The sequence below is a fragment of the Staurois parvus genome, unplaced genomic scaffold (assembly GCF_062004578.1).
Source record: "Staurois parvus isolate SC_StPar_1 unplaced genomic scaffold, SC_StPar_1.0 ptg000094l, whole genome shotgun sequence".
Taxonomy (NCBI): Eukaryota; Metazoa; Chordata; class Amphibia; order Anura; family Ranidae; genus Staurois; species Staurois parvus.
In genome coordinates, this window is record NW_028317890.1 from 1,265,294 (window position 1) to 1,283,918 (window position 18,625).

Genomic DNA, 18,625 nt, shown 5'->3' on the forward strand with positions numbered 1-18,625 from the left:
CAGGACTGAAATAGCACAGCAGGCAATCCGTGTTAATATATGCTGACACTGTACTAATGACACTAGCTGGGAAGGGGTTAACACTTAGGGGCAATCAAAAGGTTAATTGTGTGCCTAATAATGCTTGGTGTGTTTACCGTGTGCAGATTTTACTAAGGGTTGTGTCAGTTTTTATTCCCTGCTTTGCAAGGAAACACAGAACAGAGCTCTGTCTTGTCATCTGCTTCACCGATCGGCAGGTCCCGGACACTCTTGTTTTTGTTTTTTTTTTCCTAGGCATTTTACAAATGTTTTTGTACAAGTATCAAACTTTCCTGTACTGGGCAAGGGGAAGAAAGTAGTTCTATAAACATCCTTCAGGTGTAAAAACACGCATTTACAGGTGCTCTCATTGAAGTCTATGGGACCAAAGACACCTGAATACAATTGTTTTTATAGCGCAAAAATTAGAAAACGCACAGGTGATCAAATACTAGCGAAAGAAAGCTCAATTCGGGGGGGGAGGACGGAAATGTCATTTGGGTGCAATGTTGTATGACTGCGCAACTGTCCATTAAAGTAACGCAGCGCAGTAAGGGGGGGAAATCCTCAGGAGGGCAAGTGGTTAACTTGTAGAGGGAGAAGTTCACTGTAAGTAGTTTTGTATATATCATTTTAAGCTCCTTTTATTGGTTCTATTATTATTGAGCTGCTTCTGTAGAAGGACAAATATACATTATGTGTGAAGAAGGAGCCAGTGTAGTACATTGTGTTTTGGGAACTATTCTGTGTGTACCTGTGCTTTCTTCAGTGTGCTCAGAAAGGTCTAGCCATGCATTGAAGCCTGGACTTCCGTCAGTCTGTTACAGCTAGGGGTGCCCATCCTCTGCGCTCTCTGGTAGAGCTCTGCATCTCCAAAATAACGTGCTCGGTATAGTAATCCTTCCTCTGAAAGTAGAAAAAGAAACCAGTTAGTTCAGAAAGACTAGCAGGAATTTGCTCAGTACCAAGTCTGTACTCTCACATCCACAGCTAGAGATACCAGAGGAAAGACAGAAAAGCATTTCACTGGAATAATTACAGATCACCACACGTTATAATATGATTGTACAATCTCCTTGCAAGGGCCTACTTATCTGGATACAGATTAATTGGAGAAGTTTAGGTAGGTCCTGAATTTACAGATTTCTGGTAATGGTTTTGCATACAGCAGCCCAGGTCCCCCCAGCCTCTCCTGGCTCCTCCTCTTCTTGGTGTGCCACAGTAGCCAGCTGCTTTTATTGTGAGACACCTGTGGGCTTGATCCCAAGTCATGCTGTCTATGTCTATTGACACAGACAGTGCGGCTCGGCCCCACCAACCCACGGCATTTGATTAACAGCTGCAGGAGCCAATGGCTCCTTCTGTTATTAATCTGCCTGTCAGGAGTTTAATTGACTTGATGCTACACTCTGCTCAAAAAAATTAAATGAACACTTTTTAATCAGTGTATATGAAGTGGGGGCAAGCATGGACCTCTATCGTTCAGAGGCCTAACTGAGTGTCATACACACTTTTTGTAAATTACCCGAACACCATTCTTTCCAAAGCCAGAAGCAAGGTCAGCTTGTTGTAGTGAAGATAAATCTGTAATATGGTGCCATATACGTGACAATAGTGAGCACTTATATGTGCTGAAATACACCACAGATTATGACATATGAAGTCCACAATAAAGGTGAAAATCTATCCAAAATGGTCTCAAACAGGTGATTTGTATACTTCAAGTGGTCTAGCAGGTTATGTGCCAGAGATAGATGTTACGACTGCGCACTCACCAGATATATAATCATAATACGCATTTGTGTATGAGTAATCACCGAGCAGGAGCTGGTGATTGAAAGCCGCGGCTGCAAATGGTGGTGCAGGTAGGGCACGTGCACCCCCTACCCAGGAATGCACAGACACACACACACACACACGATTTTGCGCATTCGTGCTGCCCTGTAGCAGCATTTCTGCTATAGGGTAGTCAGGAAGCGGTTAAATACAAACGCCTAAGATGCACTCACAGACGCGTCAAGGAGAAAGGTGGAATATGACCGCTTACAGAGCAAAGTTCTGGCAATTGCATTCTCCTCAGGGAACTGCTTGGTGCATAGGAACAGCAGCAAGGTCCAATACTGATGAAGTAGCTCTACCCACACCTGAACATAAACAGGTCACACGCCATCATCATCAAGCTGATGAAGGGAAGTACTTTCTCCAAACTGCATGTCCATGACTAGTTTGTCAGGAGTGGGTAGAGCTACTTCCTCAATATGGGACATGGCTACTGTCTCCACAGATTCTACCTTTCTCCTTAAAGTGTCACTAAAGGCAAAACTTTTGTTTTTCCATTTTGGATTGAGAAAGGGAGAGTTATAATGCTGGTCAGTTTTTTTTTTTTTTTTTTTTTTTTTTTTGGTCATCTGTGTCCCAGGGCCAAACAGGAAGTGAGAGAAAATCCCTCCAAACTGAGGAAATCCCAGGGTGTCACCAGAACTAGTGCCCCCATTGAAAGATTGCCCCTCTATTACTGGTTCAGCATCGACCTGGCTATGTTCTCTTTTGGAGAGACAGGGTTAAAAGGAAAGGTGGTGGTGTCTGTCTCTATGTGAGATGTGATCTCAGAGAGAGTGTGAAAGAGGACCTAGTTGATGGAGAGTGTGATGAGGCTGAAGCATTATGGGTGGAACTGCACATGGGGGTGCATACTACAAAGGTAATCATTGGAGTTTGTTATAGGCCTCCCAGTGTTAATGAGGAGGTGGAGACTCAGCTCCTTGCACAGATCGAAAGGGCTGCAAAGGCTTGGACCGTGATAATAATGGGGATGTTAATTACCCTGAAATTGACTGGAGTAATGGCACTGCTGGAACCGTTAAAGGGCAAAAATTTATAAACCTACTATAGGGCAAATTTCTGGTACAGTTCATAGAGGCCCCAACTAGGAATAATGCTCTGCTGGACCTGGTAATCTCAAACCATGCAGAGCTTATTACGAATGTCCATATAAAAGAACATCTGGGTAGCAGTGACCATAACATGATTTAATTTATTGTTAGCTGTAAACAACAAGCACATATGAGAAAATTAAAAATGCTCAACTTTAGGAGGGCTAATTTTCCAAGGCTTAGAGCTGTTCTCCAAAACTTAGACTGGGAGGGAATATTGGCATTAATGAACACAACACAGAAATGGGAATTCTTCAAAAAGACTATAGGTGAGCACACCGTCAAATATATTCCCATGGGCAACAAGTTTAAAGGCTAAAAATCAAACCTACGTGGCTTATGGCCAAAGTTAAAAAACTAAATAATAAGAAAAGATCTTTATGAAATATAAAAATAAAGGAACGCTATCATCGTTTAAACATTACAAAGAATATAACAGAATATGTAAAAAGGAAATTGAAGGAATTGAAATTGAATGACAGATTGCAAAAGATAGCAGGACAAACCCCCCAAAATTCTTCAAATATATTAATAGTAAAAAATGTGGGTGACTGGGGACAAAGAGAAGGCAAATTTGCTAAATACCTTCTTCAACTCTGTGTATACAAAGGAGCATGGGGGAGCTCTTGACCATAACGAGCATGGTATTGACACAGCTCCAGATGATCCACATTGGCTCACAACTGATATGATCCAGAAATATTTAGAAAGTATAAAGGTTAATAAAGCACCTGGACAAGATGGCATAAACCCACGGGTCCTTAACCACCTTCCGCCCGCCATATAGTAATATGATGGACGCAAGGTGGTTCTCTCGTTCTGGGAGGATGTCATATGGCGATCGGCGGTGCAGGGTGTCCCTCGGACACAGCGGATCACCGATCACGGAAAGAGCCGAAGATGTCTGCTCGGTCATGTGAACAGCTGTGTCTAATTACAGCTGATCACATGTAAACAGGGAAATGCCGGTTATCAGCATTTCTCTCCCCACGAGATGTCACGCTGACAGCTCCAGAGGATAGGAGAGCCGGTAATCGGCTTTCCGCGGAGGGGACATGTACACTGATCATCAGGGCACACTGAAGTGCCACCTGTCAGTGTCCATCAGTGCCTTGTGTCAGTGCTTATTCATGCCACATCAATGCCACATATCAGTGCCTACCAGTGTATATCAGTGCCCATATGAGCTGCCTTTCAGTGTCACCCATCAGTGCCACCTATCAATGCCGCCTATCAGTGCCATGTATCAGTGCTGCCTGTCAGTGCCACCTACCAGTGCCTCCTCATCAGCTCACATCAGTGAAGGAGAAAAATCACTTATTTACAAAATTTTATAACAAAAAATAAGAAAAACATTTTTTTTCAAAATTTTCAGTGGTTTTTGGTTTAAGAAAAAATAAAAAACCCAGAGGTGATTAAATACCAACAAAATAAAACTCTGTCACAAAAAAGATAAAAATTTCATATGGGTCCAGTGTTGCATAACCGCGCAATTGTCATTCAAAGTGGAACAGCGCTGAAAGCTGGAAATTGGCCTGGGCAGGAAGGGGGTATAAGTGCCTTGTAGGCTAGTGGTTCCACTGGATTGGTGCAAGGCCAATGTGGTGCCTATATTATTAACCACTTCCCGACCGGCCATTGCATATAAACGGCCGGACGGTGGCAGTGCAGGGCCGGGTGGCCATTTATAAACGGCCTCCCCGCACTCTGCTTGTGCGTGCTCCCTCAGAGCGCGCAGCACCGCGATCCGGTGCCCGCTGTGTCCTCCGGACACAGTGAAACACCGATCGTCTGACGGGACCTCTGTACGAGGTCCCGATCATGTGATCACTGATTGGCCAATCAGTGATCACATGCAAAGTAGTAAGCAAGATGTCACTTGTGACATCATTGCTTACTACGTGTGAAATCTGTGAATGATCACAGAGGTCACATGGTACAAGGCTATTCACAACAGCCTTGTACCATATGACAAGCTGTGACCAATCACACCTCACTCAGTACTTCTCAATGAGTGCAAGAATGCACACAGAGAGAAAGAGAAATGATTGCTTTTACACCCATATAGGATGTAAAAGCAATCAGTGTAAAAAAAAAAAAAAAAATCTTCATCACCCCCCACAAGTAGTACAGTGTCACCATGGTGACACTGTACTGCTAGGGTGACAGTATGTAAAAAAAAAAAAAAAAATATAAAAAAAAATAAAAATGTAAAAAAAAGTTTAAAAATTATAATTTTTGGTTATAAACTAATTTGTATTTTTTTTTTACTAAAAAGATAATGGAATAAATTTTGGCAAAGATTTATGATGAAATAATATTTATTTGCAAAATTTTATAAAAAAACACTTTTTTTCAAAATTTTTGGACTTTAGCAAAAAAAAATAAAAATCCCAGCGGTGAATAAATACCACCAAAATAAAGTTTTATCTGTCTCAAAAAAATGGTAAAAAATTCATTTGGGTACAGTATTGCATGACCGCGCAATTGTTATTCAAAGTGTGATAGTGCTGAAAGCTGAAAATTGCCCTGGTCAGGAAGGGGGTAAAAGTGTCCAGTCTGGAAGTGGTTAAGGGATTAAAATCTTTACCAAGTAATTATAGACCTGTTAGTTTAACTTCTATAGTTGGGAAGATACTGGAGAATTTAATAAAAGACCACATAGATGAGCTCTTGCTGGAAAAAATAGGGGGTGGCTGAGGATGCGGTATACTTGGATTTTGCAAAAGCGTTTGACACAGTTTACCTTACACATTAGCCGTGTGTGGGGAAGTCTGCGGGCTTGGAAAAATCTGTATGTATATGGATGGAAAACTGGCTAAAAGATCGTATTCAGAGAGTAGTAGTTAATGATTCATACTCTGAATGGTCTAGGGTTGTCAGTGGTGTACCCCAAGGTCCAGTGTTGGGACCCTTACTTTTTAATATATTTATAAATGATATAGGGCCTGTGATTACAAATCCCATTTCAGTCTTTGCAGATGACACCAAGCTGTGCAGTGGAATCACGTCCTTACAGGATGTCTCCAATTTACAAGCCGACCTCAATGCACTGTTTAATTAGGCAGCTATGTGGCAAATGAGGTTTAATGTTGATAAATGTAAGGTTATGCACTTTGGTGGCATGAAATGCGGCCAATCACTGCTGAACTTCAATCCATGTATTGCTGGCTTTGGTCATTTTTCTTTAAACCTTATTATTAGATAGTAAGCTCCCAGGAGCAGGGCCCTCCTAACCCTCTTGTATTGTCATCCCTTTATATTGTAAAGCGCTGAGCAAACTGTTGGCACTATCTAAATCCTGTATTATAATAATAATTATACTTCCCACATTACGCTTTACACTGCTCTCTCTTGTTATTCTCAAAGATTCTATGTTCTTTAACCACTTGCCCTCCAGAGGATTTACCCCCATTCCTTTCCAGGCCATTTTTTGCTGTTCGGCACTGTGCTATTTCAACTGGTAATTGCACGATCGTGCAATGCTGTACCCAAACAAAATTTATGTCCTTTTTTCACACACAGAGCTTTCTTTTGGTGCTATTTGATCATCACTGTGGATTTTATTTTTTGCGCTATAAACAAAAAAGGACCAAAAATTTTGAAAAAAGTCCCCGATATTTTTCACTATTAGTTATAAAAAAATATCCGATAAACTCAGTTAATTATAAATTTAGGCTAAAAATGTATTCTGCTACATGTCTTTGGTAAAAAAAAATAAATCTCAATACATGTATATTAGTTGGTTTGTGTGAAAGTTATAGTGTCTACAAACTATGGTGTATATATATTGGAATTTACGTAGCTTTTACTTTTTGACTGCCTATCACATTTCTTGAGGTCATAATATGCCAGGGCAGTACATCCCCCCCTCAAATGACCCCTTTTTGGTAAGTAGATACGCCAAGGATTTTGCAGAGAGGCATGTTGAGTCCATGGAACATTTTATTTTTTGAATATGACAATTTTTTTTTTTTTTGTACACAAAGTTGTCACTTTAATGATATATTGCTCATGCATGCCATGGGCATATGTGGGATAACACCCCAAAACACATTCTACTTCTCCCGAGTATAGGGATACCATATGTGAGAGGCTTTTTGGCAGCCTACCTACATACAGACCCCAAAAATCCAATGACCACCTCCAGGCTCTCCAAGGTCATATTTCGTCATATCACTTCTCCACTACCAATCAGTTTTGGAGGCTCTAAAACACCAGGATTGTACAAACACCCCCCCCCCAATGACCCCTTTTTGGAAAGTAGACACCCCAAGGAATTTGATAAGAGGCATGGTGAGTATGTTGCAGATATCATTTTTGTCACAAGCTTTTGAAAAAGAAAGAAAAAATATTTTTTTTTATTTTCTCTCCTTGTTTTCCAAAAACGTGGCAACAAATGAGATCAGCAAAACACTCACCATGCCTCTTAGCAAATACCTTGGAGTGTCTACTTTCCAAAAAGGGGTCATTTGGAGGGGTTGCTTCCACCATCCTGGCATTTCAGAGACAACATTGACTTATGGCACACATCACCTACTCTTGAAGACCAAGCCTTTTCTGACACTTTTTGTTCACTTGAAAAAACTGTTTTGTTTTTTTTTGCTAGAAAATTACTTTGAACCCCCAAACAGTATATCTTTTTTTTAAAGCAGAGGCCCTAGAGAATAAACTGGTGGGTGTAAAATTTTTTTTATTGTCACAGACTTTGCGCAGCAATTTTTCAAATGCAAATCTTTTGGGAAACATACACTTTTTAGAATTTTAATGCACAAAAACACAATATATTGCCCAATTGTTTGATAAAATATAAAAGATGATGTTATGCTGAGCAAACAAATACCAAACATGACATGCTTTAAAATTGCGCATGCCAGTACAATGGCAACAAAGTACATACATTTTTATTATTGATAGGCGATGCTTCAAAAGCTTTAACAGGTCACCAATTTATATTTACACAAGAGGTCTAGTGCTAGAATTACTGTCCTTGATCTGACGTTCATGGTGATACCCTCACATGCATGGTGCAATCGCTGTTTACATACTGCCACGGGGTCAACGCTTGCATGCACAATGGGGCAAGGGTGTTTTTTTTTTTTTTTTTTTTCCCCCCTTTCATTTTTTTTTTTTTTTGAACACTTTTTAATGCTATCATTGAGAATGCAAATATCCCCGATAACGTCAATGGGCATTGTCATAGATTCTTTTTTGAGAAATCTGGGGTCTATCAGACTAGATATCTCCTCTGCCCTTACATTATCTAAGCTTACCAAGATTGGTGTGATCAGATGCTTTCCCAATTTACAAATGGCGCTTTTTATATCCTGCAAATCTGAAGTGATGAAATGTTCATAGCTTCTGATTTCTTAGACTATAGAGAAAATTGGAGCCATTCTGGTCTCTGACCAGCTCTATGGTCAGCCAGCAGAACTGCCGGCTGCATTCTGGGATTCCCCTGTGGGACAGGAGAGCCCAAGAAAACTGTGGAAGGGGGGTGGAGAATGTCCCTTCCCGCTGCTCATGAAAACAATTCAGCAGCTAATTGGCCACTAGGATTGCTTTTACATGAAAGCCGACCGCCTATGAAGAAACCGATACCAGGATGATGCCTGTAGCTGCAGGCATCATTCCAGTATAACCACTCAAAGTTTAGCGACATACCAGTACATTGCTGGTCCATGTTGGGCATATATGTAACAGCAGAGAACATGGGCATACGGTGAATGGGCTCTGTGGACCAATATAACCGCAATTCATTCTTTTTTGTAATGCCCATGTTGTGGGTTAGGCCCAAAAGAGTTTTAAATTCAGAAACCGTGATAGGGCTCCATGTGAATTGTCTGGCAAGAGCTGAATTTGGGTGGGCGGTGATGTATTGTGTGTATAAATTGCCTTGGCCCACAATCAATTGACACAAATACAAAGGAGACACTAGTATAGTTCTGTACGTGATCAATATCTTTTTTTTTTTTTTTTTTTTTTTAATTTAAATATTTATTAGTTTTTCATATTATTACAAAAATTCCATAAGAAGAGACACAAAACATATAAATAATCAATACATTTCTACTTTGCCCCCTTCTAATTACCTCTTTTCTTTCCCTCCCCTCCCACCCCACCTCTACCCCCCACCCCCTCCCTCCCCTCTGCAAGATCTCCAATCTCTCAAGACCCAATAACTTTAAATAATTTCCTAGTTTAAAATTTTCTATATTTCTTTCATTCCTGATTTTTCCCATCGCGAATAGTATATTTCCAACCTGTCTTCCTGCATATAGTATGATTTTTTCATTCTGCTAATCTGGTTTACCCTATTGATCCAATCCTCCTCCATCGGCACCTCTGTCTTCCGCCAAAACTTAGGTATCAACCCTTTTGCAGCACTTAAGTAGTACCATACGCCTGATTCTTTATATTTATTTACTGTTGTCTCAACATTATGTAGGAGACACATGGTTGGGTCTAACCCTATGTCATTTCCAGTTATTATTTCTATTAATTTAACTATTGTCTTCCAGAAAACCTGAATTTTTGGACATTGCCACCATATGTGGAACACCGTGCCCTCCTCCCCACATCCTCTCCAACACATTTTTGAATTCTCCCCACTCATCTTGTGCTCAGTGCTCGGTGTAATATGCCATCGTGTCATACATTTATAGTTAATCTCAACGTCTCTCATACTAACACTCTCGTGTACCAATCTAAATATCTTATTCTGTTGATCCTCATCTATCACCACCTCCATATCTCTTTCCCAATTTGTTATAAAAATTAACTTTGTGTCCGTGTCTAATTCTGTGAGGATCCTATAAATTTTTGTAACACCGTGTTTCCCATCCCTACGTGTTTCTAATAGCCTTTCAAACAAATTCCACTCCTTTTTTAATCTCAAGGGTTTTGGGAGGTTTCCAATGAAACATTTTAATTGGTGATATTTCCACTCATCTATTCTATTAAACATATCCCCCCCCTCTTTTAATTCTTTAAATGTTCTCAATTCCCCCTCTACCAATACATCTCTCAATTGGATATCTTCTTTTTTAAACCATCTCCCTGATATCTCATCCTTTCCTGGAGGAAAAAATTCCATGTTTGCAAGTGGCATTAATATAGAGTTGAATTCCCATTTCATGTGTTTATGTAAATTATCCCATGTCCTTAAAACATTTAAAGTGAAAGTGCTTGTGTTTTCTTTAATTCTTCTATATTGTGCTGGGACCCATATCATCTTACTCAAACTAATTCCACTCAGTTCGTTTTCTATTTTTACCCAACTTTTTCCCTTATGGTTAAATGTCCAGTCATATATTCTCGCTAAAATTACTGCTTTATAATATCTCTTGACATCAGGTAGTCCCATTCCCCCTTTCTCTTTTAGTCCTACTCAATGTTTCGTATGATATTCTTGGTTTTTTATTCCTCCATATATATCTTGTTAACATTCTTCTCATTATCTTAAAAAAACGCCTCTGGGAGTTTAATTGGAACCATTTGAAATCTATAGAGTATTTTAGGTATAATTACCATTTTAACTAGGTTTATACGTCCTAACCATGATGGATTTCCTCCTTCTAATCTTTTTAATTCATCCTTAGTCTCATTTATCAGAGAAATATAGTTTAATCTATACAGTTGTTTATATGAAGTAGCCAGTTTTATTCCTAGGTATTTTATATCTTTTTCTCTCCATATAAAGGGGAATTCTTTTTGTAACTTTTCTTTTTCGCTCTTTGGTATATTGATGTTCAGAATCTGTTTTTGTTGGGTTAATTTTTAGATTTGATAGTTCACCATATTCCTTCAGGGTCTTCATTATACTTGGTAATGTTATTCGGGGGTTGCCTACATAAAACAATAGGTCGTCCGCAAAGGCCGCTACCTTATGTTCTATATTTTCTATCTGGATTGCCTTTACCGCTCCACTATTCCTTATTATTGACAACAAGGGTTCCAATGTCAAAACGTACAACAGGGGGGACAATGGGCAGCCCTGTCTTGTTCCATTGGACATCCCAATGGATTCCGACCTCTCCCCATTTACCGTAATGATTGCGGTGGGCTCCCTATATAATTTACCTATCCACTCCCGCATTCTCTCTCCGATCCCCAGCACTTCCAAGTTGTCCATCATAAAGCCCCAGTCCACTCTATCAAACGCCTTTTCGGCATCAATTGACAAGAGCACCACCGGGGCTTTTCCTTTTCTACTTTTCTGAATAAGCATTAAAGTTCTCAACCCGTTGTCTCTACCCTCTCTCCCTGGGACAAAGCCCACCTGATCTCCATGGATCCATTCAGGCATTAGTTCTTTCAGCCTGTTTGCTAGAACCTTTGCGTACAACTTGGTATCAGTGTTCAATAATGAAATTGGTCCATAGCTAGAGCACTGAGAAGGATCTTTTCCCTCCTTATGAATGAGAACTACATGGGCCTGAAGGGATTCCCACCTCCCATGTCATTCATATACTTCTTCAGCTTCGGTAACAGTAATTCACTAAATTTTTTATAGTACTTAACTGTATAACCATCCGGGCCAGGGCTTTTCCCACCCCCTGTACTTCTTAATGCTGCTTCTATTTCTTCCTGGGAAATTTCCGTGTCCAAGGAATTCAATTGTGTTTCACTGAGCTTAGGTAATCCCGCGTTTTTTAAATATATCATCCTTTTTTCGTTAATACCTTATCTAATTTCTTTTGGTGCACCTTGATGACTAATGTTATATAACTTTCTATAATACTCCGTGAATACTTTAATAATTTCTTTAGTTGAGTGGACCAACTCTCCCTTAGGACTTTTTATCTTTTCTATATAATTCCTGTTTTTCTTTTTATTCAGGGCTCTCATTAAGTATTTTCCAGGTCTATCTCCTCATCTATATCTTTCACTTAATACTTTGTTATATACTCTTCTCCTCTCCTCTTCCATCAGTCTCTCTAGCTCGTCTTTTTTATCCTTTAACTTCTGTCTTGTTTCTATTGTTATTTTCTTCTTATGTATCTGCTCCAAGTCCAGGATTTCCTCTAGGAGTCCACTAACCCTCTCTCTTCTTTCTTTTTTCTTCCTTGCTCCCATCGCAATCAAGATTCCTCTTATATATACCTTATGGCTTTCCCATACTGTAGCTGTCGATACTTCCTCTGTCTCATTCTCCTTGAAATATACTTTAATCTCTTCCCTGATCTTCTGCACAATATCCTCATCCAAGAGAAGAGCCTCATTTAACCTCCATCCTAAGCCTCCCGTCCACCTTCTTCCCCATCCTATTTTCATTATGACAGGGGCATGATCCGAGAAAGTTCTTGTCTCTATTTCTATTTTAACCAACAGTTCAATGAGTTGATGATCTATCAAAAAGTAATCCAGTCTCGAGTATATCTCATGTGCATTAGAGAAGAAGGTATAGTCTCTGTCTTTCATATGCATTATTCTCCAGGAGTCCACCAGTTGGTACTCGTGGATCACCTTCTTCAAAGCTCTCAGAGACCTACCCCCCTCTCTCTGCACAAGGGAGGTTGCATCCTTTTGTGGGTCCATACAAAGATTTAAATCTCCTGCTATTATTAACTGCCCTTTTTTAAAATCAATCAATTTTTTCAGCAGACCCTTCAAAAAGATCTCCGGTTTTTTGTTGGGGCAATATATATTGGCTAGTGTACACTCAATTCCCTGTAGTTTACCTTTCAAAAACAGGAATCTCCCCTCCGGATCAGTCTCTCTCTTCCAGCTCAAATCTCATATTCTTTGCCAAGCCTATTGCCACCCCCTTTGCTCTTTTAATTGGAGAGTCAGCGTAATACCATGTTGGGTAATATTTAGATTTTAGTTTCACGTTTGACTCTATCTCAAAGTGTGTCTCCTGTAAAAATACCACTGACGTTGCCCTGTGATGTAACTCTTTAAACAACTTAAATCTTTTCCCAGGACAATTCAACCCATTCACATTATATGTTATAAACTGTATTTCTTCCATCCTTCATGAGTCTGTCTATCTTTCTTCTAAATCGTCTCTTCCTATTAGGCCTAACTGTCTTGCAGAGTATTAGCCCCGTAACCCCTCCCCCCCTCCCAACCCCTATCCCCCACCCCCTCCCCAACCCCCCCTCTCTTATTTTCCCCCTACCCATTTTTAGGCTTATAAACTGCCTACAAATCATTTGTGGAACTGTTTCCACGGTTGATTTAAAATATTGGGCGTAAGCTCCGCCCATGGACAGCTCACCTCTCCTCCGACCTCCCCAGCTCCCCTTTCTCTATCAACTGGGCTCTGCAATACCTTTACTTCCCCCCCTTAACCGGAGCTTCCAGAGGGACCTCCGCTTCTACAGGGGGGATACAAGGGGGGGTGAGGAGAAAAGAGAGAGAAGAAGAAAAGCATATATTTTACTTAATTCTCCCTCCCCCCAACCCCAAGGCCTCCCTCCCCCTCCCCCCGACCCGCTGCCAGTCCTCCTTTCTTGCATTAACCGTATCTCCTTTTTCTTCTTCTTCCCACCCAGCTATCTCCATTCTTTGCAAGTCCAGTCTATCGCAAAAATCTCTCAGTTCGTCCGGGAATCTCAGATATGCTGTGACCCCATTTTTCCAGCCAATTAGAGATACTGAGATACGCCATCTATATTGCACTGTTTTCTCATTTGCTCCAACAGGGGTTTCAGGGATCTCCTTCTCCATAGAGTCTCTGATGTTAAGTCCGCAAAAATTTGAATAGTCCAATCTCTATACTTAATTAATGATCTTCCCTTGATCTTCTTCCAAATCTCATTTTTGACCCCAAATTTCTGGAACTGGACAACGATATCTCTCGATCTTTCCCTCTCAGTCTCTTGTTTAAACTTTCCTATTCTGAACACTCCGTCCAGTTCAATCACATCTGTTTCAGGTCTGTCTCTTATGGAGTTTAAGATTTTATTAACTAGTTCATATAATGTTTCCCCTTTTACAGACTCTGGGATTCCTCGCATCCTGAGATTACACCTTCTTTCTTTATTTTCTTGAATTTCCATCCTATAGAGCAATTTTTTCTGGGTTTTCTCCAAATGGGTTGTTTTTTTCCTTAGATTATCTATGGTTTGGGCCTGGTTTTAACTTTCTCCTCTATTTCTTCCATTCTCGACAGCAAATGCCCTAAGTCGTTTCGAAAAACTGTAATTTCATGTTTTATCATTTTTTCCAAACTTTGAAACATTTCTGTCATCTCCTTCTTATTCGGTACTTGTAGTTCACCATCAAGCTCTTTTTTTCCCAAGCCATCCTCTATTTGTTGGCTTCTACTGCTGTTCATACCCAATGACAATCTAGGACTATTTCCGGATCTAGTGTCCATTTCCCCTTTAGCACTGTCGCCTTGGGGCCTTTCTGGGGTAATATTACCATATGATGTAAATTTCCTTAGCGTGCCTGATTGAGACCCTTTGAGCCCTGCTCCCTTAGGACCTTTATTCTTCATATCCTCTATATATCTTTTGTCTTCTATATGCTCTAGATGGGGGTGTACCTCTCCTTTATGGTTTGTGCTCCAGACAGGTTTGCAGATTTTCCTTGTGTTTTGCTCTCCTGGGGCTTTTCTCTTCTAAACCCAGGGAATCCTCCTCTCTCCTCCTTGACCCCTTAATCCCCAATGTCACTCAGTAGTCCACTGCACAACAGACCCCCCACAGCTCTCACTCACCCTTCTCTTCCCAAGACGGTGGCTCCAAGCATGAGTGGAGGGCCTTCACATCAGCTCTGTCCTGGGGGGGATTCCTCTGGTCTTCCCACGCTATGCCTCGTTTTTCCTCTCTGGGCTTCGTCCCAGGGATACAGGGTGGGTCTCCCCGGATTGAACAGTCTACTGGCCGGGGGCCGCAGGCAACAGCAAGCCAGGAGACACGGCCAGTAACAAGCCGGAGGTTGTAGGCAGCAATAAGCCGGGGGTTATGGGCAGCAGGGAGCCGGTAACAGTAAGCCGGCGTCTCCCTGTCTCATCAGGCGGCCAGCCGGCTTCTCCCAGAGATCCTCCGTGGTTGCATACACGCCCCCGCCGCGTCACCTCGCCTCCCAGCCGTCCGGATCCCTCTCTCACGAGGCGCCGGAGGGGCCAGCTCCCATCTCCGTCTCTCCGGGCTCCATTCCAAGTGCTCCAGACTCCGGTGAGTCGTTCTCTAAGGGTCACTAGGGAGGTCGGGAAGCGGGACCTAGCCGAAAGCTAGTGCCGCTCGCTCCCCTCAGCCGCCATGTCCAGGCTCCCCGTGATCAATATCTTGATCCGTACAAACATCATACTAGTAATGGTGGTGATCAGTGACCTATAGCGTGAGTGCGATAGTGTGCGGACAATTTAATGCAAGCTGACCCTGGCTGGGTGGGGCACTTACTGACCCTGACGTTATCTGATGTCGATAGTGGCAGGAATACAGTGATCAGTGAAAAATTCTATATACTGACACTGTACTAATGGCACTGGTTGAGTGACAGGGTGATCAAAGGGTTAATAGGGGCAATTAAAGGGTTGAATGTGCTAATCTAACGTGTGTGTAAAATGTAGTGCTTTTACTTGGTACCATGTTCTCTCTTCTCTCCCTTGTCCGATGGGGGGGCGGCGGGGGGTGCAAGCGCATTCACACCCCAAAATGGGATGTGACGCAAGATTACGTTGCTTTACCAAGAGCTGCTGCTCACCCGCCCACAAAATGCGAGTAAGCGGTTGGCAAGCAGTTAGAAAAAAAAACAAAAAAAAAAACCTTGCAATATGGTATTTTTTTTTAAATTATTATTTTTTAATACTTTTATCAGAATAGTACATTCTACTACTGTGGGGGGTGATCAGGGATTTTTTTTTCTTTTTTTACACTTTGCTTTGCAGGAGAAATAAAGATCATTTCTCCTGCAATGCAAAGTTAGCTGTCATGAACCTAACTCTTTTATGAACTGTCATGAATGAGTTAAGTTTTGACAGCTCAGGATAGTGATCTGTGACTGGCTGGAGCTGGTACAGGGTGCTGTGATTGGCCCCATGTATCATGTGACAGCTGTGGGCCAATCACAGCTCACTAGGAAGTGGAGTAGAGCTGTTATGAATGAGATTGATTTATAACAGCTTTGCTTACATTGTGATCGCAACATGATAACCGGGTCCCTCTTCAGCCCCAGCGACTGCATATGTACGTTTGCAGGGCGGCACGGCTGCACAAAACCATGTTTTAAAACGTGGTTTTGCAAAACAGGTAGGGGGTGCGTGCCCGCCCTACCTGTCCCACGGGTGTCAGCAGCGGGTCTCCGTCGCCGGGTCACGGCCGGTCATTACCGGCTGTTTCCCTGCGATTCGCGGTGATCGCTGACAGAGAGCAGGGCTGCATTGTTTATACACAGCCCTGCTCTCTGTCAGTTTGTCACAAGCTGAAGAGGGAGAGAAGAGTTTCTCTCTCTTGATCAGCCTGTCCCTGTCCAGCAAACACCCCCGCCCCCTAGTAAAACACTCCCCTAACACAGTAAACCCTAAAAATGTTAACCCCTTCCTCCCCAGTGCCATTAGTACAGTGTCAGTGGGTTTTTTTCTTTTCACTGATCACTGTATTGGCGTCACTGGGGATGTCAGTGACCCCAAGTCAGTTCCCCCCCAGTGTCAAAATGTCCGCCGCAGTCACGCCATAAGTCGCTGATCGCCGCATTAGTATAAAAAAAATTAAAAATCCCAGTATCTTTCCTGCCATTTGTAAACGCTATAACTTTCCTGTAAACAAATTTACACGTATTGGGATTTTTTTTTTTAGCAGACATGTCGCAGAATGCATTTTGGATGAAATTTGTGACAAAATTAGATTTTTTTATTTTTTTTTACTGGACATGTTTTATAGCAAAGTCCAAAATATTGTTGTTTTTTTTTCTCAAAATTGTCAGCCTTTTTTTTTTATAGCGCAAAAAATTAAAACCGCACAGGCGATCAAATACCACCGAAAGAAAGCTCAATTTGTGGGAAGAAAAGGATGTAAATGTAATTTGGGTGCAGTGTTGCATGACCGCGCAATTGTCTGTTAAAGTAACGCAGTGCCCTAACATGAACCTCTTCTGTAACCGCTTCCTGACCACCCTACAGCAGAAATACTGCTACAGGGCGGCATGGGTACGCAAAATCAAATTACACACACTTCGCACTCCCGTGGTTTTCACACCCCTCCCAGATAGCTTCAGATTGCCCGTCAGTACACCAGTCATCACATTTAACCCCTTGATTGCCAGGAGCACGCTCATGTACAATAAACCTCCATTGCTAGTATAGTGTCTGAACGGGTCAATATCTTTGATTAGGTCAGCACTATACCAGCGTTCACATTAGTATAGCATCCCCAAAAACACAGCGTTAGCGGGATCAGCCCCGCCACCTGCGTTTAGCCCCTACGCTTACCCCCCCTTCCTGACTACCTATCACAGTTTCGGAGGCCATGAAATGCAAGGATAGCACCTAACCCCCCAAATTACCCCTTTTTGGAAAGTAGACGCCCCAAGGAATTTGATAAAAATCACCGTAAGTATTTTGCAGATCTCATTTGTTGCCACAAGTTTTTGTAAAATGAAGAAAAAAAACAAACATTTTTTCTATTTTTTTATATTTCAAAACCTTGTGAGAAAAAATTAGATCTGCAAAATACTCACCATGCCTCTTTTTAAATTCCTTGGGGTGTCTACTTTCCAGAAAGGGGTCATTTGGGGGGGTTTGGGGCTATCCTGGCATGTCAGGGCCTTCGAAACTGTGATAGGTAGTGAGGAAGTGAAATGAAGAAGTTACGCACCTTCAGGCTTTCAAAGTGGTCATTGGATTTCAGGCTCCTGTATGTGGTTAGGCTCTCAAAAAGTCTCACACATGTGGTATCCCCATACTCAGTAGAAGTAGCAGAATGTATTTTGGGGTGTAATTCCACATATACCCATGGCTTGTGCGAGAAATAAATCATTTAAATGACAACTTTGTGTAAAAAAAAAAAAAAAAAAGTTTGTCATTTTCCAGAAACTTGTGGCAAAAAAAAAAAAAAATCTTCCATGGACTCAATATGCCTCTCAGCAGATAGCTTAGGGTGTCTAATTTCCGAAAAGGGGTCATTTAAGGGTGTTTGTACTATTCCCAGAACATGCTCTCCTGCATGCCCCCGGCGGCGCGCACCTGCTGATCTCTGTGTCCTATGGACACAGCTGATCACGTGATGTGGTAAAATGCCATTCACAGTGGCATTTTACCACCAATGACACGCGGAACACCAAGAAATGCAATTGTCGGTTCTTGGCTGCACTTTTCTCATGCTGTCAGAGCGTGAGGAAAGTACTGCCGAGAACCGGCAGTTGTCAGAGCAGGAATTGGCAGCGATCATCAGGGCACTGATGATCGCCGCCCACCAGTGGTACCATTCAGTGCCCACTATCCGTACCCATCATCAGTGCCACCTCATTAGGGCTGCCTATCAGTGCAGCCTCATCAACGCACATCAGCGAATGAGAAAAATGACCTGTTTGCAAAATTTTATAATAGAAACAAAGAAACTTTTTTTTAAATTTTCAAATGTTTTGCTCTTTGTTCATTGCGCAAAAAGTAAAACTACCAGCAGCAAGTAAATACCACCAAAAGAAAGCTCTTTGTGAGAAAAAAAAATGATAATTTCATATGGGTATAATGTTGCATGACCACATAATTTTCATTC

At 41.6% G+C, this 18,625-nt stretch overlaps 2 protein-coding genes across 11 annotated transcripts in view; one reads left to right on the forward strand and one right to left on the reverse strand.

The window, feature by feature from the left end:
* LOC149468063 (uncharacterized) overlaps positions 1 to 18,625 on the forward strand; it is a 128,293-nt gene that overhangs the window by 107,585 nt on the left and 2,083 nt on the right. The window contains exon 4 of one of the 10 annotated variants that reach the window (XM_089670727.1): positions 13,457 to 13,553. The exons of the other annotated variants lie outside the window; for them this stretch is intronic. Coding sequence (XP_089526853.1) covers positions 13,457 to 13,531 — 75 coding nt within the window. The 3' untranslated portion in view covers positions 13,532 to 13,553. Of the gene's footprint in view, positions 1 to 13,456; positions 13,554 to 18,625 lie in introns of those variants that run through there. 10 annotated transcript variants of the gene reach the window in all.
* Positions 1 to 18,625, reverse strand: part of DNAJB12 (DnaJ heat shock protein family (Hsp40) member B12) — a 65,159-nt gene that overhangs the window by 2,005 nt on the left and 44,529 nt on the right. The window contains exon 8 of the mRNA XM_089670726.1: positions 776 to 927. Coding sequence (XP_089526852.1) covers positions 806 to 927 — 122 coding nt within the window. The 3' untranslated portion in view covers positions 776 to 805. The remainder of the gene's footprint in view (positions 1 to 775; positions 928 to 18,625) is intronic.